We start from the raw sequence: 25,505 nt of genomic DNA, 5'->3' as shown, positions 1-25,505 counted from the left end.
TACAGCACTTGTCCAGTCCAGAAAGTTGGAATCCACTTTTCATGAGACACTGTTGCCGGCACAGTAGTCTAATAAATATTTCTCACCCAGTGGTCCGTCCATACAGCACTTGTCCAGTCCAGAAAGTTGGAATCCACTTTTCATGAGACACTGTTGCCGGCACAGTATCTTCTCTATAATGGATAACATTGTGTCCTTTTTCATTCTCTTACACAGGCTCAGGCTTTTGGCTGTCTTCATAATCAGCACATTTAATTAATTTCAGTCACTTTTTTGCAGGGATGGGTGTTTTATTTGATCTTTGTCAAAGCTCAAGCTTGGTCTGCTCCAGACTATACACGCAGGTCTAGGCTGGGTCAATGGATGTCAAATGTTCTCAATGTTGATCGAGTCAGCTCTGAGACCCACCTTGCCCCCGCTGACATGCTTCAGCTCCAGCAGTCTTGGAACATAACATTCAACATTGTACATAGCTTTTAAAATAGTTACCTTAAACTATTTTATAATAACTGTGATCAGCTAGTTCTTAGCTTTTGGCAGAGGCCACACAAGACCTTTGGTGAAATGTCAGGATGATGGTCAGACTCAGGTGTAATATACCTTCTTGGGCATGTATGTGTCACAGTCCTCTTTTTATGAGGTCTGTCAGCATCCATTTTCAATAGATGTTTAAAATAGGTTTCTTAATGTGTTATGGCTCCCAAATCTGCCCCAAAAAAGAATTTTAGTATTGATTAAAATGAAAGATCCTTGATCCATGTAAATGCTTTATCCAAAGTTATTGAAGATTTTCTCAATCTGAATCTTTACAGTAATACAGGAGATTGGCCTATTGAGTCTAGGAATTGATTCCGTTTTAGAAAGCTGTATAAGGAGAAACATTTGCTTTCACAATAATATGCATGAAGTACCCAAGGGACTTATTTAAATTGTTTGACTGGTGTAACTTTTAAAAAAGAATGTAATTCTAACTTGTCTGAAGGGAAAATTAACAAGGTTACTAGAAATATTTCAGCATATAGCTTGGCAATGGTACCAAGTTCATGAAATTGAGTTACTGTACAGTACTGTCCAAGCATTCACTATCTCAGTCTGTCTCTCTTAAGACCCGGCAATTCTGTCAGCAACAGTATAGATTACAGCCTTTTTTGGGGTAAGTGAACAGCTAGCGTATGGGAAGCTTCAGGCCTTAGAATCCTTTCTATCTATGTTCTTATACCGTATGCATCACTATGACCATCTCTTTCTTTACCTTCCCCCTTTCCCAAATAGCAGTCAACAAGGGAAAAAACCCATTCCAATAAGGTTCAGTTTAGCCGGGAGGGGTGGTCCCCCTCTGAGGAGGACCCAGAGAGGGAGCCAGACCCACCCTGGCTGACAGAGGCCTGCCCCAGGGAAACCCCTGACTGGAAGCAAGGGGGCGGGTCTAGGCCTTTAAAGGCCCCAGTGGCCCCACCTGACCGAAAGCAAGGGGGCAGAGCTAGGCCTTTAAGAGCCAGGCTGGTGAGCTCAGTTGGTGGGAGATGGCTGAAGGGGAAGGACGTGTCTCCTCTGGAGTGCCTAGCTAAGGCCGGGCTGGGGAACTGTGCTAAGAGGGAGTGGCTGGCCTTAAACCCAGCCTGGGGATTGACCGAGGCCTCCCCCAGGTACCCTACGGCCTGGGAGTTGGAGGGCCTACCAGAGACCCCCACGGCCTGGAGCCGGAAGAAGGCCCATCGGGGCTCCCCGTGGACTACGAGCCTGAGGAGAACCCCCCGGGGACACCCGGGGCTTGGGAGCTGGAAGCGGGCCTGCCAGAGCAGTGCTGAGCCTGGGACCCCGAGAACCTACCGGCCCTGCCCGAGGCCTGGGGACCGCAGGACCTGGAGGAGCTACCCTCCGAAGATGAGCCCATGGAGCTACCTGAACTGCCGCCTGTGGACGAGGAGGGCCTAGCAGGTCTATCAAACCTCAGCGACCCAGAGGAGGCAGGTACCGGGGGTTTTGGGGAGGAAGAAGCCCAGGGATCGCCACACGTTAGTGGCTGAGTCAGGGGCAACCTGGGCGGCGTGTTGCGGCCGGAGCCCCGCCGACCCAGTGGCAAACGCTGTTGCCACTGCCAGGGCCCTGGGCTGGGACGCAGTGGAGACGGGCGGGCCTACGTCCTCCTCCCCCCTTCCCTATTCTCCGTGAGGAAGCCTTCCCCGCCATGCCATTCCAGAGAGTGGCCTGCTTGCCTCGCCAGCCCCGCCTGGGGGCCCGGCTCTAGACTGCTTGCCCTGAGAAGGGCACAAGACTGCTCCCGGTGAGAGGTAGCCAGGAGGGGTTGTCCCCCTCTGAGGAGGACCCAGAGAGGGAGCCAGACCCGGACGCTGCTCCCCTGTTCCAGGGGCACATCCACATTCAGTACTTCAATAGCAGTATGCTCTTGTAGAAGTTAAAGAAAAATAGTGCGAGTTGCCCTCTCCCTAGATGAGACTTCTGGGGTAGGGAAAGACTGGACCAACTCCCAATGTGATTATGGTCCAAGGTAGATATATTGTTCTTAGGGCTCTAATCAAACTAATCTCCACCACTACATTTTTGTTCCATAAGCACCATTCATACAAACTGTTTGCCAAATGCTTATGGAGATAAACACTAAAAGACAATTGGCAGTATGAGATGTAATGAGAATAGTAAGCCATAGTTAAATTGGTGATTAAGTTTTAATTGTAAACTCTTTGGGATAGGAACTGTTATGTAATATGTTTATAAAGTGCCTAGCACAAAGGGGCCTCACCTATTTGACCTGAGGATGCTATTGTAATATAAATATTACATAATGCCACTAATAGGGAAAAATAAGTAAATTAAGAGGTGCAGTCAAGGATGATGGTGGATTTTAGGGCAGAATGGGTTTTACCAGCATATAATTTACATAGGGGAGAGTTTCAGTTTGTGTTCAGTTCAGTGTTTGGTTTAACTATTTACAGCTATTATAGTTCATATGCTGCAGCAACTGTGTCCCCTCCCCAACACAGACACTTAGTAACTGCGCAGAAGCCGCAGCATAGATCTGGCCTGAAGAAACGGAGACAAACAGCACAAGTCTCAACAAGGTGAGGTAGCTCATATCAGTAGCACAAGACTCATAGTTGAAGTGTTCCAGCAAGAGAAACTGGTTGGTTTACTTCCCTCTGCAGTCTCAAACTAGATCTGATTTAGTGGCCAAAAACTCTCCCTCCACCCCAGCATAATGACCCATTGTAGACTCTCCAGAACACTAGAAAAGTAACTTCCCTGAACATGATATCCACCTAGGAATAAAATAATGGAAGTGGTATGTAGAAACAGCATGGAGATGTCAAGGCCCAAACTGGGAAATGAGTGTTCCTGACCATGAAGGATGTAGTGGGGTGTGTGTGTGTGTGTGTGTGTGTGTGTGTGTGTGCGCTACCTAGACTCACTGAGTAAAGAATCGATTTAGTTCAGCACAAAGGCAGAGGCGCCTTTTCTTTATAACAAACATGAAGATTAAGCTCTTGGAGCCGTGTTGTGACTCAATAGAAAATAGCAGTTGACAGAAATGTCAAGACATATGCAGGGAAGAGTGTAGATTTATGGCAAAATTGCTGTCAGCCCTCACCCAGGTGATCAACATCTAACAAGTGATCTATTGGCCTATATAATTCACTGTTAAACTATGTACCTTTTATTCAGGTGAGGGGCACCCTTTTTGAGATGCATCCAAGATACATTTATGCTACTTTACCTTCTTTCTTCTACACATTCAACTTTTTGAAGCTATAAATAAGCAAGGGAACAAGGAGATAGTCACATCTGCAGCTTCATGATACATCAACTGGTATCTAATTTTAACCTCTTTTACATTGGCTCACATTTCTCTGCGTGTGGGTGCACGTGTGCGTCTGTGTGATTCTCTTGCCAAAATTTAACCCTTAGGTACTAATGAGCTAGTGACCTAGAGATGGAAAACTTTGTATTTGGTTTGCAAGCCCAAACCACCTTAGTCCGTTTTTAACTTTTTAATATAAAAACTTTAACTTTATCAAACAATTTAACATTAAAAACTATAAATCACATTTTCCTCATGCAAAAATACTCCTCAAACCAAGAGCTTCTTATTCATCAATAGTATGTGCTTTATAGACAGTATTGATTTGTATTTTCTACTGTAATTTGTCTGACCTACAATGACCATCTAAATAAATAGAACAAATATCCCCAGAGGATGTATGAGTTTTCTTACATGTAGGCTCATTCCTGTCACTTTCTTTGATGTAAGTTAGGGCCATAAATAATTATAAACTGTTCTGGTAAATTTGCAATTAACATTTAAAAATATAACTCTTGCTGGGTATGAATGTAGATAGAGTGTAAACACTTATAAAGCTAGAGGTACCACATTCTTCCTGCTCCCCCCCCCCCCCCCCCCACTTATTTTTAGATCAGTTCAGGAAGCCTGAGGTAACTGCTGATTGGTAGTGAACATTTCTGTGCTTCTGCTTACATAAGCACTGTTTGCAAAAATTAGGCTTGTCCTTCAGATCATTCAAAAGATCCATTTTTCTTCCACACAGAGTTTACTAGTTAGCAAAGATTTGACTACTCTTCATGTTTCCTCTTTCTGTGAAAAAGAGCCACAATAAAGAAAGCAGGTAGCATTTATATACTTTGCACTCATTAAATGAGTAAGTTCTCTAAGAAAATTACAGAATAGACTGTGTGCAAATTATTTAGGAATTTGGTCCAGTAACTGTACAAAGTCAAGTCACCAAAATGTAGAATCACATCTTTACCAATAGAAAATAATTAAAGCATGGAAGAGGGGTGATCTCAGCATCAAATGGGTAAGTCACAATTCTTGGACAATGGTCAGTCTATATCAGCTGTAGGTATGTAAACTACTCATCTTCAATAGATTAGAGAAAAGTCTAAGGTTTGAAGAGAGAAATTCAGAACACAGGGAATCCCTAAATCAGATGAGTCCTGATTAAGTCAAAATCAAGTTACAATGAAAACCATTATCTGTTTAAGCATGTTTTAATTTGTAATCACAAAAGCACAAAACTGCTTTTCCTCAGTTAGAAGTAGAGCCACATTTTGCAAGACTGCATGGAATGTATTGTGTAACCCAATTTTTGCCCAACCATTGTTCCAGACTCTAGACTTCTGTTAAGTGTTTGTAACCCTCAGGTTGTAAAAATTAGGACATCAAGTCTGGATCATAATGGCAAGTAAGATGTCAACAACTTTCACTTCTGATAACTTTAGCAGAAACATCTAGAGAATGTTCCTGTTCCATCAACACAAACCAGCTTTCATGCCTCCTCAGATGTGAAAACCAAGCAGCCAAAATATCAAACTTCTAGCAATGTGCAGCACTATCAATATACAACGGTGCAGCACACTGAAGACTGCACAATGTAAAATAAAGTTTAATATAAAGATAAATACTATCAGCACAACAGTATCTGTGTTCATGTCCATATTTTATTGGCACATAAAACCTGCAATACTGGATAAGATCAGTAGACCATCAAGTTTTATATCCTGTTTCTAACAATAGCCACTAGCGGTTACTTCAGAAGAAGTGCAAGAAATCCTGAACCTTACCCAATATAGAATAAGTTGTCATTCATGTAAAATCTGTATTTTTTTAATGAATGGAGCTGCCACAGAATTTCCAGTCTGCTGCAGCAGAATGTCACAGAATCTAGAGACATTGCAGCAAACTGGACTTAAGGTCTGTGGCCAAGTACCTGAGGCTTTGATTATAAGTGACAAAGATCAAGAAACATCACAATTGCTATTCAACTGTAAAAATCTCACATAACTTTTTTCTTTACAAAAATTCTTTATTTTGCTGATTAACAATTTTCTGTTTGTTTTGAGGTCAGAAAACTGGTATTGGAAGAAGTAATTTCTCCCCAATTAATATTATTGAATTGTCACAAAAGCTGCACAAGTTATTCTAAAGCTACCACGAACCCTTGAAGTTTATTTAATTTAACAGTATAGAAAACAATATAAAATAGAAAAGGTTACATATTTTTAAAAGGCTGTATTTGAATAACTATATTTAATTTCTGAGATAGGAGCCATCAAAATGATGGTTTAATGTTTTAAAAAATAAAGCCTGTACACAGCCATTATTTAAAAAGGCAACATTTATGGAATCTTCCTGATGATTTAAGTATTTCTTTTGTGGGTAGTGCAGTTTAGTTCGCTGGTGAAAGAAAGATGTTGAAAAATACAGCAAACACCAGAAAGACTAAAAAAGCAACAATGGAGATCCAAAATCTTGGATCTTTTATAAAGTTCTTATCAAAACAGCTGAAAATGACATAACCAATTGACATCCCAGCTAGGCCACCAGCAATGTGAGCCACAAAGGACACCTTGAGAGAAAAAGAAGTAAATTGTTAAGTTACATTTTAATACTGAGGAACACCAGCATTTCTAGAACAATATTAAGCGAAGGATTTGAAAGCGCTTATAAATATTACTTTAGCTTTGACACATCTGTGAGATGGGTAAAAGATATGTAGGGATCATTGAATATTTAAATGTCGCTACTCTGATGGAAAGCAGTAGCTGTTTAATAGTGTACAGCTACATATCAGATTTAAACTGCAGGCATGAATCTAATGAGGCAGAATGGAATTATTCAAAGCTGGGAATTTGGCTAGAATATAGATATCCTTTTATGAAGAGAGTTGTGACATCTTTGATGATAGTTTTATGCCTCATCCAAATATGGCATGCCTAGCATTCCCTAATGTCATGCTTGGACATTCCTTCAGAACTGACTCCACAGGAACATGGTTTCCTACTGATTCACCAAAAGTCAGTGTGCACAGTATGTAGGAATTCCTTGGAAGCCTCCAGTTTAGAGTGTGACCAAGCCCAACCCTGCTTAACTTGAGAGATGAAAAGTCACAGTATAAGGTGGCATAGCTGCAGGTGATACACTAAAATATTCAGGATGAGCAGGAAAGTTACAGATGTAAAGCATTCAGTTACCACAGTGATGAGTGAAATATGAAAACCTAGATGGAAGAGAGAAGAGAATTAGATATATTAGATAGAACTGAGAAGAATGTATCATGAAATACACACCCACCACACACTTTTTCTTGCATCATCCGGATGGCTACAAATGATCTGCTATGCCATGTTTACTTCCTTATCAGAATAATTGATTATTAAAGAAAGCTTCAGGAATAGTGTATTAATTCATGCTCCCTCTGCTGTTTGTGCAGCCAGGTACTGGGGTCCAGCAGGAAAAGACTCTACTTCTTAGAAAGAGATTTTGATTATTCTTATAATAGAAGAGATTTCCAGCCATATAATTTTAAGATGCTATAGTCCAAAATACAGATTTAGTTTGATAATATTCCTGTAGCACTGACTAATCACTACAAATTGAGTTTTAAAGTACATAGATTAATGTAGTACTTAAGGAAATAAGGGATTAATGTAGCTGGCAAGAGAGACATCGGAGCAAGCAGTTGTCGTGCTAGCTTCAAGTGTGTGTGGAGTATATGTATGTTGTCACTCAATGTTGACCCCAACAAGCTCGCTGTGTCTAGCAGAGTTTGCTAATCCTAAATTGCGAGTTAGTTTTATGATGTAAATAACAGTGTCTATAACTGAAATGCAGCTATTCAAATCAGAAATAACTGATTTAACGTAGTCCATGCTCTTATTGAATTGTGAATTTTCAGTGACACCTGAGACAAAGATTTTCACATATAGCACACTAAGTTATTAGTTTAAATTGAGCTACATAATAGGGAAAATATAAAGCATCCCTGCCCCAAATAACTTAAGGGCAAGGTTGAGATCAATAAATATCTTTGGTTTAATCAGGATTTCAGTTTAGGTCTGTAGGGGTGAAAGTACAGTAGTCCATTCTGCCCCAATGAAGTTCTTGCACAATAAGAAGTCTACATCTGAACATTTTTGGGTCACTGAAAGGAATCAATGTCAACCCAATTCAAGTGTCACTACTTATTTTTATAAAAAAAATACTGAAATAAAATATTTCTCAATAACTATTCTAATACCTTTCAACTAGGTGTTTTAAGATCTTCCATGTCCTATAATTCCTCCAGAGGCTTCTGTAACTCTGCTTTTTATCCAACCACCAATTATTCCTTCATGTCTCCGCCTCCTCCCTCAGGTTCTCTGACAATGTCCCTCAGGTCTTTTTCACTGGCCACCTTCTCCTTTGGATATTATCCCTGTGGGAATGTAACCCATCACCTCTATGCTGATGGGTTTCACATCAACCTCCCCACCTCCATTCAGTCACACCATCCCCATCTGTCTCTCCAATATTTCCTATTGCAACCAACTTGAACTCAAAAGTGAAGAAAATTGAACTTTGTCTTCCTTCCATCACTGAGGGCACTACCACAATCCTTCCTGTCCTCAAAGAGTTAAGCTCAGTGTGGCTTTCAACTCCTCGTCTCTTCTCCAACATGAATGCTGTCAATAAATCCTTCCAATTTTGTCTCTTCAGCATCTTCAAATTCACCTGTTTCTCTATTCCCACATTCCAAACCTTTGTCCAAGTCATTGAAATCTCACTTCACTATGGCAGCCTTTCTGACCTCATCTCTCAAACCCTTCACTTATTCCAAAGTATTCTGTAAAAATCACCACTGCTCCTACCACATCTGTCCCTTCTTTAAGTCCCTTAGTGATTTCCTCACCTTCAACATTAAATTCAAACTCCGTGTCTGTTTTCCAGGCTCCTCCCTTCTGGGCTCCCTCCTTGCTACCTCTTCCATTGTTCCCCAGGCCTGTGCTCAAGATGCATGCCTAGACACCTCCTAATTTCCTTCCTGCTTTATAACAGGTGGCCCTATATTCATGGAACAGTATTCCTGACCTGATTTACCACTCCTTCATCCTCTCTTTCACTATACCCCTTCATTCCCATACCATCTTTCATAAGAAGTTATTTATGGGAACAGTTCTATTTATTACAATTTAAATAGCTCAAGGACAATGCCCTTGTCTGCCCTTATTTCTTAAAGAAGCTGAGCATGCTGTCCATGCTCAAATACACACTAATTCTTAAACACAACTATATTTCCCTTAGCATGCCCATTGTGATTAAGCAATGGACAGCAAGGGATACAAGTCTTTTTTTATTTACTGTGAGTTTCACATAGATCTGTAGTTATTTTAATCAGTAGTAAGTTACCTGGGTGAATTACTAAACAAGTACATTACTACATGCAATACTGTTTTCCATAAAGATGGTATTTTATTAAATATGTAGCCTGTTTCACTGCAGGATACAGCTTCTACAAGGAAAGCTGTCTTTAAATTTAACAAAAATCTTTGTCTCAGACATAGGTAACAGCTTATTTCAATGTATAGATATATAATAAGCACCCATCACAGGTCTGGGTGCCTATACAATATTTAAGTTAACAAATGTATCTTCAACTTTTATGAGCCAAGTCAGCTGGGAGGAAGAATTTAATCAGAAAAATGTGAATGATAACCGGGAATCATCTAAAAACACCTAACTGGATGCCCCAAAAGTCACAATCCCACACTTGAGGAAGCAGGCTTCTGGTTTAGAAGGGAAGTGAAGGCAGTTATAAAAAAATATAACAAATGGAAGAAATGGGAAGTTGACAGTAATGAATATAAATCAGATGTTAGGAACTGTAGAAAATTAGTAAGGGACACACTGAGAAATCTATGGCCAGCATTAAGGACAGTAAGAAGGAATTTTAAAAATATATTAGGAACAAAAAAATCCTGACAATGGTATTGGTCCAGTACTAGGTGGAAATGATAGAATTAATAATAATACAGAAAAGGCAGAGGCGTTCAATAAATACTGCTGTTCTGTATTTGGGGAAAAAACAGATGATACAGTCCCATCATATGGTGATGGTAATAGTCTTTCCATTCCATTAGTATCTCTGGAAATATTAAACAGAAGCTACTGACATTAGACATTTTTAAATCAGCAGGTCTTGTATACAAGGTTATAACAAAGCCAGCTGAGGAGTTTGCTGGACCGTTGATGTTGATTTTCAATAAGTCTTGGAGCACACCAGGGAAGTTCCAGAAGACTGGGAAAAAGGTAATGTGCCAATTTTTAAAAAGGGTAAACACGATAACCTGGGTAATTATAGGCCTGTCAGCCTAACATCCATCCCAGTCAAGATAATAGAGTGGCTGATATGGGACTCAGTTAATAAAGAATTATGATTTCTTTTTTTCCATGAGATTATAAGTTTGGTTGATAAAGGCAATAGTGTTGACCTACTATTCATAGACATAGACTAGAAAGATATAGAATTAACATGACATACATTCAAGGGACTAAAAACTGGCTAGCTGATAGGACTCAAAATGTAATTGTAAATGGGGAATCATCATTAAGCGGGTCTGTTTCCAGGGGGATCCCTCAGGAATTATTTCTTGGTCCTATACAATTTAACATTTTTATCAATGACCTGGGAGAAAATAAAATCACTGATAAAGTTTGCAGATGACATACAAGTTGGGGAAGTGGTAAATTATTAAGATAGGTCACACACTTAGCATGGCTTGGACCACTTGGTAAACTGGGCACAAGTAAACAATGTGTGTTTTAATACGGGTAAATATAAATGTACACACCTAGGAAACACTGACTCTGAAAAAGATTTGGGAGTAATGGTGGATAATCAGCTGAACAGGAGTTCCCAGTGTGACTAAAAGAGCTAATGTGGCCAAAAGAGCTAATGTGATCTTTGTATGAATAAACAGGGAAATCTCGAATAGAAGTAGAGAGGTTGTTTTACTTCTCTATTCAGCATTGGCCCAACCGCTGCTGGAATATTATCCAGGTCTAGTGTCCACAATTTAAGAAGGATGTCACTAAATGGAGAGGGTTCAAAGAAGAGCCACAAGAATGATTAAAGGATTAGAAAACAAGCCCCATAGTGATAGACTGTTAAAGTAGACATGAAGGAGCTCAAATAGAAGGTTAAGGAGTGATCTGATTACAGTCTGAAGTATTTACATGGGGAATAAATATTTAATAATGGGCTCTTCAATCTATCAGAGAAACATGATCCAATAGCTGGAAGTTGAATCTAGACGAATTCAAACTGGAAATAAGGTGTAAATTTTTTAACATAAGGTAATTCACTATTGCAGCACTTTACAAAAAGTTATGATGGATTTTTCATCACTGAAAGTATTTAAATTTAAGATTGGATGTTTTTCTAAAAAAAGATGTCCTCTAGCAATTATTCTGGGGAAGTTCTCTGGCCTGTGTTATACAGGAAGTCAGGTTAGATGATCACAATGGTCCTTTCTGGCTTTAGAATTTATCACTCTATGAAAAAACCAGCTTATTTTCTCTCATAAGAACGGCCACACTGGGTCAGACCAATGGTCCATCTAGCCCAGTATCCTGTCTTCTGACAGTGGCCGCTGCCAATTGCTTCAGAGAGAATGAACAGAACAGGGCAATTATGGAGTGATCCATCCCCTGACATCCGGTCCCAGCTTCTGGCAGTCAAAGGGTTAGGGATACCCAGAGCATGGGGTTGAGTTCATGATCATCTTGGCTAATAGCCATCGTTGGACCGATCTTCCATGAATTTACTAATTCTTTTTTTAACCCAGTTATAATTTTGGCCTTCACAACATCCACTAGAAATAAGTTACACAGGTTGACTGCATGTTGTGTGAAGAAGTACTTCCTTATATTTGTTTTAAAGTTGGTCCCTATTAATTTCATTGGGTGAGCCTTGGTTCTTGTTATGTGAAGAGATAAATAACACTTTCCTATTCACTTTCTCCATAGCATTCATGGTTTTATGGGCCTCTTATCATAGCCTCCCTTACCATCTCTTTTCCAAACTGAACAATCCCAGTGTTTTTAATCTCTTCTCATGTGAAAGGTATTCCATACCTATAATCATTTTTGTTGCCCTTCTCTTTACCTTTTCCATTTCTAATATAGCTTTTTTTGAGTTGGGCCAACCAGAACATCAGGCGGTATTCAATATGTGAGCATACCATGGATTTATATAATGGCATTATGACATTTTCTGTCTTATTATCTATCCCTTTCCTAATGGTTCCTAACATTCTATTAGCTTTTTTGACTGCCACTGCATATTGAGCAGATGTTTACAGAGAACTATCCACAGTGACTCCAAGATCTCTTTCTTGAGTGGTAACAGCTAGTTTGGACCACATCATTTTGTATGTATAGTTGGGACTATGTGCCATTTTGTTTCTTGGTGCAACAGGAATCACCATAATCTTTCACTACTTAAAACTCTATTTTTCTACTAAATTCTAATACTTAGTATTGAAGTATTATCTGAGGTCTAGTAGAGTATTGGTTACAATTTATCCAAGCTATTTTAGTGAAGAATACACTTACTTGAGGCCCATTCACAGGAGCTATAAATCTTCTGTACAGAGCAAATCCCATATCTGTTCCAACTAAGAAAACACAATTATCATAGGACTGTTCATTCAAATTGACGAGACATTTCAGAAACAAATCCAAATAATGAGTGTAAGTTACAACATGGCATGTCTTCTAGTGGCACCTACAAAGAGATCACTTCACCCACAACTGAAGCAGTCATTTTTGGAGTGAAATGCAGCAGCTAGTGAGATAAGGATCTGACCAAATTCTGCTCTCAGCCACAAGATTCTAACTCCTATTGACTTCAGTATCACCCTTCTAACAGAGCAAAATTTAGCTAGAGTTTTATAAAGCACCATACACAGCTTTGGCACTAAATACTACTTACTACCTGTGTAAAAGTGCAAAGAAACACTACATAGTATAAGGCTCAGATCTGTTTTAATTATAATTTAACTAAACCCCAATTTACATTTACTTTGTGTTTCTAGAAAACTGAATAATATACAACTGATACCTCCCTGATTATTGGTATTTTGGACTCCAAGTGGGCATTCATCTTTGTACAGTTTAATATTGTGTGTCTTGTATAGTTTCTATCCTCACATACATACTAGGTAGGGTCAAAATTACCTATAATCACGATGAAGATCAATCTGAAGACTCCAAACAAAGGAATCATTTCTCTGAAGTTCTTGGAGAGGAAAAAAGATACAATTAAGCTATATAATTATACACATGCCATACACACACAAAACAGTCAATTTAGGTGTATTAATACACACTCAGTAACTCCCTACATTTTTAGAACATCTTTCATGCCTTGTGATTGCTTTTTACAGAGAAGAATCAGTATCATTCTCCACATTTTACCAATCACGAAACTGAGGCACAGAAAGGGAAAGTGGCATGCCCAAGCTCCAACAAGGAGTTTAATCCACTAGACCAGCGGTTCTCAACCTCAAACCCCCCCCCCTTAAGAATGATTATCCATCAGAACAAAGTTTTTGCCCTACACAAGGGATACCAATTTTCTTTAGGGCCTCTCATGTCTTCAGTGGTGCAGATTTAATGCTATATGTTGAACCAGATCCCTTCTGTTTCCTTGAAAAGTTTGGTGATGTGAACTGTTTAATATATCATTTATAATTCATACTGCCTGTGATCACACAGAAAGGAAAGGTTTTACTGCTGACTGAACTTAAAAAAAAAAAAAAGATTTGCTAAAGAACTGATTTTTTCCATGAACTAATGTTTATCAAATGTTTTATTGTGCGTATCCTGTAAGATAATTGGCATTTTATTCTAAGTTTTAAAATGAAACATTTCAATTAACAACAAAACATTTGTGTCTCTTATTTCTGAACATAGTTTTCTATTGACCTGATTCATTTCAGCACAATCTGCCAAGCTAACAGTAGCGTCTCTTGGTTTGCATTTCACAGGATTCAAGCGAAAGGATGTGCAAGCTAAGGTCTATGTACTGCACACAACTCACATCAATGAGTTTTTTTGCATAGATCAGACAACAGTAACGTCCAGAACGGGCTGGCACTAGCTTCCTTTTCTACCCCTCAGTAACCCTTCCAATCTCTCTAAAGTCAAATGGTTGCTTTTAGCCTTGGAGAGAAGGACCAAACTAGACACCGCATCATCTGTCTGCTGTGCGGCACAGAGACTGGGGGAGAGGGGAAAGAGAATTAAAAGAATACGGCCCTCTTTCGATAATTGATTAAACTAAATCATTTTTTTAAAAAGCCACACAATATACAGTCTGACACTAGAGATCACTGAAGTCAAGACCTTAATTAGCAAGCAAAAATATGTTTAGTTACAGTTAAAGTTGTAGCAGGATACTTCATCTGAAATCTTAAAGGAAAGGAAATAAGTTTCCTTTCTGTGCAATCCTTTCCAGTTTTGTTTTGACTAAAACACTAGTAATAATGCTCCCCAACATTCCATATGGCTTTCTCTTCCATCTCCCACAGACACCAAAATCAGTATGTACCCCCAGCTTCATAAAAATTACATTCCAATGCAAAACCTTAACAGTGAATTCATGAACTTTTACATCAATTATTCTGAGAGACCAGCACATCTGATTGTCACACATTCCAAGTATTTGGGAAGTTATTCTGGCTAAACAATATTGAGGTCACTGAGGTTTTATGTTAGATTGCAAGTTTGATTAAGCTGGGGTTTGTATTGTTTTTTGATATTTGTGGGAGATAGACATGAAAGCTTCCCAAAATAAAGGTTTACGATTCCTGTTGAGTTGAACTACTGCACCAAAATGAGATTAATTAAATTATTAGACATTTATATGAATATATACCCAAAATTATTTTGAAAAAGGGTATATAAACCCTCATGCTTCAGGGCATTAGCCAAGTTCTAACTGAAGCCCTGGGGTTTAGGATATTTCCCCCCCCGCAACTTATTCTGTAATTTTCCTCTATGGGTTTCTTGTACCTCTGAAGTATCTGATTTTGGCCACTAGCTAAGACAGAATACTGCACTAGATGGGATCACAAATGGCCATTTCTACAGTGCAATGGCACTTTGGCTGAAAAATGAGGTCAATTGCTAAATTCAATTTTTCCTCTTTTAATAGCACAAAAAGCATCTGTGAAGCTTTAATTTCTCAAGGACAGACAGGGTTTGTTCACAATATATGTATGTTGGAGTTGCATTTTCCTTAATTATTCCTCTTTGCTGAAAAAAATTTGAATATCTTATTTACACAAATAAGATTGACCCAAAAGTGAACAAAGATCCACAAAGAATCTGTGTTTTCTGTGCATTTCAGATTGTTTCCTTACCACTAAAACATTCATAAAGTATCCTCCAATGAGAGCATAGACTCCTCCTGAAGCCCCTACAAGAGCCTGGAGGGGATCACAGACTGAGCTAGCCAAGGAACCTGAAAAGACAGAAATGTTCTTAGGACTAGAATCCTAGTGTCATTTTAAAGTTGTCATTTTTTGCGGCCTACATCAATAGAAGCTAAAGAACACAATTGAAATTACAGGAGATTGACAGAAATATTAGAAACTAGGGAAAGAAAACAGGAAGAAAAAAAGGCCTACAGAGGCTTGAGAATTTTTCCACTAACTGCCATCGGACTAAACTCAACATTTTATAATGCCTCCAAGAAAGGAATTGTTTTACCTTTCTGCAATAGGAACTTGTCAATAAAAAGTTTTATTTATAAATCATGTTTTATTTGTTAATATGCATGTTTTATATTACAATAGGGTTTAAGCAGCCTTAAATCCTTCGTAAGTAAAAACATTAGGGTAAAGGGCCTCAGATTTGCTTGAAATCTTAGAGGGGCCTGATTTATAGCTAAAGGTACAAATTCACTACTTGCGTATATGGACACAATGCATCTGCTTGCAGGAGCAATGACTGACTTCTGATCAAGTTTTGTATTTAATAAGATACTCTGAGTTATATTTGAGTCACAATATATACTGCGCAACTGCTTACATATTTACATAATTAGAAATATCCCATTCTAGGGAGCTTAATTTGTTATCCCCTCTTTTTTTTTTTGGACAGTGATGGGTGGCAGATATCACACGTATCCATATACAGTACAACATGAGCAGATCTACAATAGGGAAGTATCAAAACAAGAACCAGAAGTAGTAACCAAACATTATACCTAGAACTAGGAGCAGTAGGGAGACAAGTCTTGTTTTCCTGGTGATGGAGTAAGGCACTGCAGATTGTTCCTTTGTAATGCTGTTGCTTTTTAAATTTAATTTTATTTAGGATTAACAGCACTAGTGTCAGGGAACCGACTGAAGATGGCAACTTTAAGATGTGCTTTTACAGGAGCGCTATCTTTGCCTATTTTTCTTTAATCCATACACAGTAGACTTTAGAATGCAGAATAGTAAAAGCAGTTTACTATTCTCATTGAGAATTAATTCAATGTACTTATCCATTTCAAAGATGTTAATAGTAAAATACTGTCCTGTAGCACTTGGTATGAGTTTATATTTCTGTACGGATGAATTAACGCATTAAAAAATTGGAAAGGGGAATGGCTATAAAGTGGAAAGAAACATCGCACTGGAGCAGAGTGGAACATAGGGTTGTTTTCTAGTATGTTAACACACGGTAAAAGGTTAGAGTCCAGACATTCTCTGCATCAAGAAAACTGGGTATATTACACAAACCAGTATACCAACAACTTTGATTGCCCTGTTGAGGAAAGGGGACGTGGCAATAATATACATTCATTTTCTGAAACAGATAGTTCTTCATTTAAGCTTATTTATATCCCATTATGCACTGACCTCCAATTACTCCTGCGAGATACACCAGACTAACCCGATGCCCTTTATGAACCATTTCTAAGGGGATCCCCAAAATAAGTTGCAGAAAGAGATTTCCTAAAATGTGTTGAATGCTGCAAGGCAAAACATATTGATATGTAAATATCAAAACTTGAATTAACAAACATGTAAAATTCTCTCAAACTATAGCTAATACATAAAAAAAAAGTCACACTAACATCCTGGGCATGCTTTATTTCTATAGCCAAAGTAACTGTTTAAAAAGTTAATGTGGTGAAATAAAAGCTGTTGTAAATTATATCATCAAATAACTCAAAATAAGCCTTACTTTTTTGGGGGTGGAAAGGCAGAACTGGACCACAAGTTACAAAGAACAGGTCTCAAAGAAAAAAGGTAAAACATGGCCATACTGGGTCAGACCAATGCTCCATCTAGACCAGAGGTTCACAAACTCTGGGGCGTATCCTCCTAGGGGAGCACAGAGGAAAATCTAGGGGTGTGTGGGGGTGTGTGGCAGGCCCCCATTGCGGGGAGGAGCCCCGCCTAGCCCCTCCCTGGCCCCAGCTCTGCTTCAGCCCCACTCCATTTGCAGCACTGCTCCCAGCCCCCACTATGGGCTGCCTGCCTCCAGCCCCTTGCTCCTGGATGTGGCCCCCCGCAGCTCTGCTTCCCGCCTGGGGCGGGGGGGTGGGCACAGACACATTCTATTACTGGTAAGAAGGGGGCACAAGAGGGAAAGCTTGGGGACCACTGATCGAGCCCAATATCCTGTCTTCTGACAGGCCAGTGCCAGATGCATCAGAAGGAATGAACAAATCATGACAATTACCTAGTGATCTATCCCGTTATCCAATCCCAGCTTCTGGCAGTCAGAAGTTTAGGGACACCCAGAGAACGGGGTTGTGTCCTTGACTATTTTGGCTAATAATCACTGATGGACCTATCCTCCATGAACTTAGATAATTCTTTTTTTAAACCCAGTTGTACTTTTGGCCCCGAGCAATGAGTTCCACATGGTGATTACTTCTTCACACAACGCACACTTTCTTATGTTTGTTTTAAAGATGTTGCCTATTAATTTTACAGGGTGACCCCCTAGTTTTTGTGTTTAAGAAAGTGTTATTTACCCTGTCATGTTTCACTTTCTCTACACTATTCATGATTTTTTACACTTCTATCATATCCCCCCTTAGTCATCTCTTTTCAAAGCTGAACAGTCCCAGTCTGTTTAATTGCTCCTCATACGAAAGCAGTTCCTTGCCTTTAATCATTTTTGTTGCCCTTTTCTGTACCTTTTCAGGTAGGATTAAAACACATACTACTGTCATGCTATCTATACTACCTTGTGCTGATCTCAGAAACTAAACACTGACAAGTTAGGTCAGAATTGGAAATGGAGAGTAAGACACCTCACTGCTGCAGGAAGTGGTAGTGACAGTTCACTAGGTGGCACTCTTGTCATTACTGACCCTGTTGTAGGCAGCTGCCTTTGAACACGGCCCCCTTTGTGGCCCTTTAGGTGCATTGCCTCCAGCACCAGCTGAGGTTATTTCAATTAATTACCTATAACAGGTTATTTTAAAAAGCGTATCACCTACAGTGTGTAACTCGTGTCTGAGTTGAACTTCATGCCCACTGTGGGTCCATGTAAGAGTTCCTATAAGCTTTTTGCTCCCATTCAGGAGATCCCAGCCCTCTTCCTAGAGCTGGGTGGTATTTCCAAATTTCCCTCCTTAAAACAGCAGCCTCCCCCTCTCCTCCTTTCAGATGGATTATAATTTAGGCCAGCTGTAGAGCCTTAGCCACTTTCAACTGGCCCCTTATCCCAATTAGTCCTGAGGCTCCAAGAGTTCAGCAGGCAGCGCTCTCCTGTTGTTGTCTGCTTCGCTATCGGGAGGAGGCAGCATACTAGTCCCCTTCTTTAACTTCATCCCCAGTTAGCAGGGTGAGAGGGGAGCATTGCCCTGCCCCTTCTGCAAGGCTCCTGGTCCAGGGCCCTTAAAGAAATAGTAACAGACTTTCTCCCAAACACTACTTATTCCTGGGACTGCTTCCTCTCCATAAATACTTCTTATTTCTTAGGTCTCAGCCTACATTAAAACCTCTCAAAACATTAGAAGGACCATGCCATGTGACTGAGGTGGGCTCACAATTAGGCACCACGACCATTAAGGGGACAACCTACCATGATGCAGATCCTATTGCCCCAGTATGGTGCCCGAAAGCACCATTCTCCAGACAAGTCTTAAGACTAGGGTCCTGACCACATGATTATTACAAATCTTACATGGTAAAATCTTCCATTTTCCTAAATGAATACAGAAATTGTTGACATAGGCTGATATTTTCAGAGGAGCCTAATGGAGTGACACCTAACTCCTTTTGGTTTCTTTGAAAAACCTGTTTGTAGAGTCCATTGTTACATTGCTTACCCAGCATGCACTAGCATATAAGAAATGAATCTCCAAGCTTCTTCCCTCTTGTCAGGCCTATAAATAAAGGGACTGTTCCAGACACCTGTATCCAGCGTGATCCACTGTTTCTGGGGCTTCCAAACAGCATAATAAATGAATACAGCCAGCTAGAAACAATGAGAGACTTTAAGAACTTCTACAACAATTTAAAATAATGAAATATGAACAATTCTCTCTAATAATCCAAAAATTCTTGATACATACTTGTCTCATGGCAGATTTCAAACCTTCTATGTACAGAAATGCATAATTTCATTAACATACAACTATTACCCTGTATAATGGTCGGAACACACACTGGAAATGACAAGAATGGTAGAGGTGCAAAATCAGGCACTCAAATTAGGAAACACCAGATTTTAGGTGGTTCTTGCTACTGTGCATGTTCTTTAATTGACTTCAAGGGATCTTGAGCATATGATTAAGCGTTCTGCTGAATCAGGATCTGAATAATGGAGCAGCACTGTAGAACAAGGAATTTGTGATAATGGAAACTGAAACCTAATCAGTGTGCACAAAGGGGCAGAGTTAAGGTTGCACATGCAACCTCAGCCCCAGCATTTTCTAATGTTTGGGTGCCTGGTTTTCCAACTGAAACATTCTTTTCACACAGGAAATATAAACATTGGACTTCGAGAAAAGAAAATTGAAAAAAATAAAGAAATTCCATCATATATTTGCTAGACCCCAGAAGAACAAGTCAGGATTCTTGGGGTATCATAACCAAGAAACAATTTGCCCTATACTTTCAGTGTGACGTTGGATTAAGTAGCTGAGACAGAAGTCTGCCATATCAGAGATCTTTGTTTTATCAGCAGCTCTGATAGAAGCGACCTTGTGAAACATCTAAGTTGCTTAGTTACTTCACATATAAAATGGGTGAATAATACTTGCTAGGGACATGAGGTCTTGTTGACACAGACAATTATCAATCAATCAATGGAAGAAACAAGAGTAAAACTCCTTTGCTCACAGCCCAGTGTACCTTCCCTTGGTCAAAGGATATTTTGACTGGGGAGGACAGCCAGGTCATCAAGATTTGGGAGCACATGCAGTTCAGTTTAGGATTTTTCAGAAACTTAAACAGCAAGTGCAGAACAAGTTCTGCTATGTTTGTGCCGATAGTGATTTTCAGAGGCACATAAAGTGTCCTAATTCTATGAACAATTTGGCCATATATGAACCATCCCCTGCCAAATTTCAAGTCAGAAGAAAATATTTGCAAAAGGGTTTATTTCCCCACTAAGCTCATTCTCAGAAAAGGCTGAGGCTGAACCATTTTTGCTTAAATATTTTTTAAAAATTCAACATCAGACAGAAACTAGGGATGGAAGATTTCAGCCTGAATATTAAAATTTGCCATATTTACAAGGAACTGAAAAATAGGGTGTTTTAATGGTGTGCTATGTGTAATATGGGCTTCATATGTCAATGAATGAGAAAGAAGTTACAAAATGGAAGATAATCAAGAAGTTAAAAATGCTCCAAAATTTAGTATGTTTTATGATCATAACGCTGAACAACAGATAAGAAGCCTGTGACTCTAAAGTGAAACAACTTCAATTTGTATAATCTAATCCCATAGTTTGACTGCTGTTCCTGTGAAATAAGAGCATCAGATGCAAGACAAGTGCAAATATTTATAATGTTACCAAATAAGTACCCTTACCTCAGCTATAGTAATGGAAATGATGAAGAGGGGAGGAGGGATACAGTTTGCTCTTTCCAGGTAGGTTTCTCTGGCATTTTCAGGAAGCATCCATTTTGAAATGGACTCATGGATCTTGTCACAGCTAGTACAAACTCTAGTGTTTCTTTCACTGTTTTCCTTTTCTTCCGCCTCACCAGATTTATCTGTGTTCATCCTCTCCAGCTCCATGTTACTTACTTGGAAATGGCCAAATATTTAGGAAGTTCAACAATCTGTTCCATAAAACATATAGACTATTATTTTACATATAATCAGCTCAACATTCAGATGAGTGGTAAATTTTATAAGAATAATCTCTAGCATTATGACGACAAATTTACACATCACCTTTCATCCAGAAAGATTCCCCAAATCACTTTACAAACTTTACCAACCACTCCACCCACTGTTTAACAGCACGAAGCAACACTACACAACAGTTATGACAGAACTGAAGACTCTAGTGTCCAGGTAACATTACAGAGGAATTTAAAGTAAGCACAATACAACTACTTAAAATTGACTTCGGCTAAGATTACAGGGCTAAAAATCTCTATTTTTGGGAAAATAAACCACCATGAGTTCCTTAATAGCCCGTTCAATGACATAAGAAAATAAGAATGGCCACACTGGGTCAGACCAATGGTCCATCTAGCCCAGTATCTTGTCTTCCAACAGTGGCCAGGTGCTTCAGAGGGAATGAACAGAACAGGTTATCATCAAGTGATCCATCACATCACCCATTCCTAGGTTTTGACAAACAGCAATCCCTGCCCATCCGGCTAATAACCACTGATGGACCTATCCTCCATGAACTTATCCAGTTCTTTTTTGAACGCCATCATAGTCTTAGCCTTCACAACATCCTCTGACAAAGAGTTCCACAGGTTGACTGTGCATTGTCTGAAGAAATGCTTCCTTTTGTTCATTTTAAACTTGCTGCCCATTAATTTCATTTGGTGACCCGTACTTCCTTATTTACTTTCTCCACACAAGTCATGATTTTATAAAGGAAGCAGCTTTATTTTTGGCTCCGTAGGATAATGCCTGGAAATGCACTGAATCAAGTACCTGGCCTGACCTCCCCTCCCCTCACATAGGCTAAGCCAGCCAGCTTCTGACCTCTGCTGGAGTCAGGACTGTAGTCAGCTAGTGTCATTGCAGCAAGGTTATTGGGGTCTCTGGGGTCCCATAACTTAGGTTCTGCCACTGTAGGTCTGGCCCTTTCTGTTTTTCAGATACACAATGTAGATTTCTTTTCTCTTAGACAGAAATACAAAGATTGCTTAGATGGGCACAGCCAGCTTAAAATGTAGTCAATTAAAATGTAGTTTCAGGTGTTACACCCTTCCCCCAAGTATCTCTCTCAATTTTATGGTTTTACAGTCACAAAATACTTCTCTCCAGCTGATGTGTGAAAGACACTCTGGGGGGGGATGAGAAAGTAAAAGTTATTATACAAAAGGGTCAGATGCACAATGTAAATAAATTTTAAAAAGAAAACATCTCTATAAATGTTTAGATTGTCATTTTAGTGTTACTTGTAACACTAGTAGTTAAAAACATCAAACAAGTGTGATTTAAGTTGACGGTGTCCCTTTATTTAGCTGTAGTTCAGTGTAACTTGCAGATAGAAGTGGTTTTCCATACAATTTATCTCAGACATGCTTCTCAGCTGTCCCTGATTTTGCAAACATTTTTGTCCTGACCTTGATCCAAGAAGAAACCAATCACATGAAAAGAACGTTCCAGAAAATAATTTCTTATATTTGGAGTTTTTTCTATTATTAAAGACAAACACTATAACAAAGCACAACAGAAACATCAATTACACCTTCTTTACTAGAAGGTCTCTACCCTAATAAGGATGTCTTCTGCTGATAATGTGTGGGCAAGAACAGAAGGAAGAGCTGAAATGGCGGTGCCCAGCTGGTACATTGGAAAACTATATTAGTTATCAGAATGTTCCTTCTTTCTCCTAAGGCTATAGCTGTAAGAGGCTCAGGCTTACTTCTCTGTCTCTCTCTCTCTTTTTTTTTTTTTTTTTTTTAAATAAAGGTGCCCTACCCACAAAGCAACCTTTAGCCAAAGCAAAAATTTTACTTCAGTAGTAACTCCAACCATGAATGACGACCACTGATATACTAAAACACACTTCTTACAGTACCCAGATGACCTTAAGAGAACTTGCTTCAAAGTACTGGCTATCCCAGCTTGGTTTAGCTTGTGGGAAATAGATGGTAAACAGACATATAGCTCCAAGCATAAGGTATTTTTAAATGTGTTCTCAGATAGCTGTCTCTAGTGTAAAGCTTTCCCCCACTCCCATATTCTTTGAGATGCTCATTTAAGAAAATATTCTCTTTATAGCCAATGTTTTTAAAAAAATAAGAAAACTCTCCACTGACTTCTCTCTTCTGTCATCAAAACCAGTGTTAGTTTTTCTAGGCTATGTTACTGGTTGTTATGGGTTTCTCCTCTAGAAAACTATGTAACAGAAAAAGTTTTACGTTGCCAGCCGAATCCCTTTGTGGTACTGGCACGGAACAAAAGCAACTGCAAGACCCTGGAAAGCCGACAGTCTTTTAGAGTACTAGCCCCTGTAATTACAGCTCACTAACTTCAACAAGCTCTCTGTGGCCGTACAGGCTGAGAGGATATATTTAGACTGGAAACACTGTGAAATTACCACTTCAGAGGAATGTTCTTCAGTCCCAAGGCACACCCGTAGATCAGCTCTCTGGTGCAAGCGTCGTTTTCAGAGAGACACTAAACGCCCCCGAGTGACTGCTCCAAACTCGCATCTCCGCAGCTAGAGGCTGATGCTCGGCCCCGAAGGTAGGAGCCTGCCAGAGACCGTCCCCTCAAAGGCTTGCGCCGCTTTCTCCACAAAGCGTTCTGGAGAGTTTTTAGGTGAAAGCTGGCCGAAGTGCAGCTAGCACACGTCAAGTCCAGCCCTGCTCGCAGGATTCCAGGCTGAGCGACACTTCAGGGCGCCCCGTGGGAGCAAGGCTCCAAGCTATCTGCACCAGGGTCAGGGACTCACCTCAGCGCTTCCCTGCTCCAGCCCCCTCCTCACAGCGGACGGCGGCCCCGAGACCCGGCTCCAGCCCACCTGGCGGCTCCGCGCTCGGCGCTGCAGTGTCCGGTCTGGAGCGCGGGAGGGAGACGGGGAGGAGCTCCTCGCCCAGTCTCTGCGCCAACCCTTCCCCTCTCTGCTCTTCAGAGCCCAGAGGCCGCTCCCCGTCCTGCCAGCCCCAGGAGGAGCCTCTCTCAGCGACGTCATCCTCTGGGCCGGCGGCTGCCTCCGGCCCCCTAAGACTGCCCGGCTGCAGGCGAGCCTCGCACGTCCGGCCCCTCCGAGCTGCACGCCCAGGGCGCCAGGCGCCGTCAGATCGATTGCTCTGCATCGACTGAGCGGTCAGAAAAGCCCCGCTCAGTCGATCCAGAAGTCAACGCACGAGGACCGTCTTCGGAGCGGCCTAGCGCTGCGGCGAGCCCGGGGCGCAGGGCAGGGGAGAGGCGCGGAAGCGGAGCAGAGAGCTCGCGGGGAGTCCCGCCAGTGTGTGGGTCGCTTGGGTAACTCCCGTCCGCTGCTGCCTATTTGCGAACCCGGAAGGGCGCCCGCCCACCGCTTCAGGCCCCGCCCCCAGCCTGAGGGGCGGAGCCACCGACCCCAGCCCGGTGCTTGGGACCGCCAATGAAAACACAGGCAGGGGCGTGGGGGGGACAGGGTTAAACCACGTGCACCGGCAGGGGGCGCCGAGCAGAGAGCCCCAGATGCGCCCACTGTGCCCGGAAGGTGTCGCGGGAGCCAGCGGAGGCTGCCCGGAAGAGCTCTGCCCGGATGCGGGAGTGCGCAAGGGAAGGGAAGGGAAGCAGGCCCCGCCGTTGCAGGGTGCCCCCTCCTCCCCGCCAGTCTCCTCTCCCTGGTCTTGTAGCTAGCCAGTTTGGCCAGGGACAAGAGGAGGTGGACTAGGAGGTCCTGCGACTTCGTGGGGCCAAGGCTGGGCTGTGCATAAAGGAACAGGTGCGGGGAGAAGTGCAGCCAGAACCTCAGCAGGAGGTCCTGGAGGAGCCGGAACAGGGGCTGAAGCCTGGCGCACCCAAGATAGACGTGCGCCAGGGTCTCTCTCACGCCACAATAGGGGCAGGTGTCGGGGGGGTGGGGTGAGGGTTAAAGTTAGGTTAGGGTGAGGGTCGGGGTGGGTCGGGTTAGGGGTGAGGGTTAGGGTAGATTAGGGTCAGGGTTTAGGGTAGGGGGTTAGGGTGAGGGTTTAGGATTAGGGTTAGGTGAGGGTCAGGGTGGGGGTTGGGGTAGGGTTAGGATTAGGTTAGAGGGGGGCTTTAGGGTCGGGTGGGGTTTAGGGTGAGGGGTAGGGTCAGGGGTAGGAGGTTAGGGTTAGAGGGTCAGGGGTTAGGCTTAGAGGGTTGGGTACAGGTCAGGTTAAGGTTAGGTAAGGGGTAGGGCTGGGTTAAGGTTAGGGTTTGGGTTGGGTTAGTGTTAGGGTCCCCTGCACTGATCAGTCCAACATGTTATTTTTGGAATAATTTTTCTTGGGTCTGGTTTATGATCTCCAGTTTGATTGTCAGCTCTTAAGGAGAAGGTCTGCACCTCTCTGTACCTGTAT

The 25,505-nt window shown here is 41.1% G+C and overlaps 1 protein-coding gene across 3 annotated transcripts; it reads right to left on the bottom strand.

The window, feature by feature from the left end:
* Positions 1 to 5,024: 5,024 nt before the first annotated feature.
* Positions 5,025 to 24,435, bottom strand: RHBDL2 (rhomboid like 2). Of its 3 annotated transcripts, XM_067533793.1 has the most exons (9): positions 23,921 to 24,435; positions 20,854 to 21,107; positions 19,143 to 19,291; positions 16,711 to 16,823; positions 15,223 to 15,323; positions 13,034 to 13,094; positions 12,410 to 12,471; positions 7,009 to 7,034; positions 6,198 to 6,383 (listed from the first exon to the last, which is right to left on the bottom strand). In XM_067533793.1, the coding sequence occupies exons 2-9, from the start codon at positions 21,061 to 21,063 to the stop codon at positions 6,350 to 6,352; spliced, it is 756 nt and encodes a 251-aa protein (XP_067389894.1). In that variant the 5' UTR covers positions 21,064 to 21,107; positions 23,921 to 24,435; the 3' UTR covers positions 6,198 to 6,349. The 3 variants fall into 3 exon arrangements, with proteins under 3 accessions (XP_067389893.1, XP_067389894.1, XP_067389895.1); XM_067533792.1 differs by lacking the exon at positions 7,009 to 7,034 and having other exon boundaries at positions 5,025 to 6,383; XM_067533794.1 differs by having other exon boundaries at positions 6,252 to 7,034.
* Positions 24,436 to 25,505: the final 1,070 nt, after the last annotated feature.

Source organism: Emydura macquarii, unplaced genomic scaffold, assembly GCF_026122565.2.
Source record: "Emydura macquarii macquarii isolate MOO-44397 ecotype Brisbane River unplaced genomic scaffold, CSIRO-AGI_Emac_v2 contig_3348, whole genome shotgun sequence".
In the NCBI taxonomy this organism is placed as follows: Eukaryota; Metazoa; Chordata; order Testudines; family Chelidae; genus Emydura; species Emydura macquarii.
The sequence above is the reverse complement of the archived record's forward strand: the minus strand, read 5'-3'. Positions and strand labels throughout refer to the sequence as shown.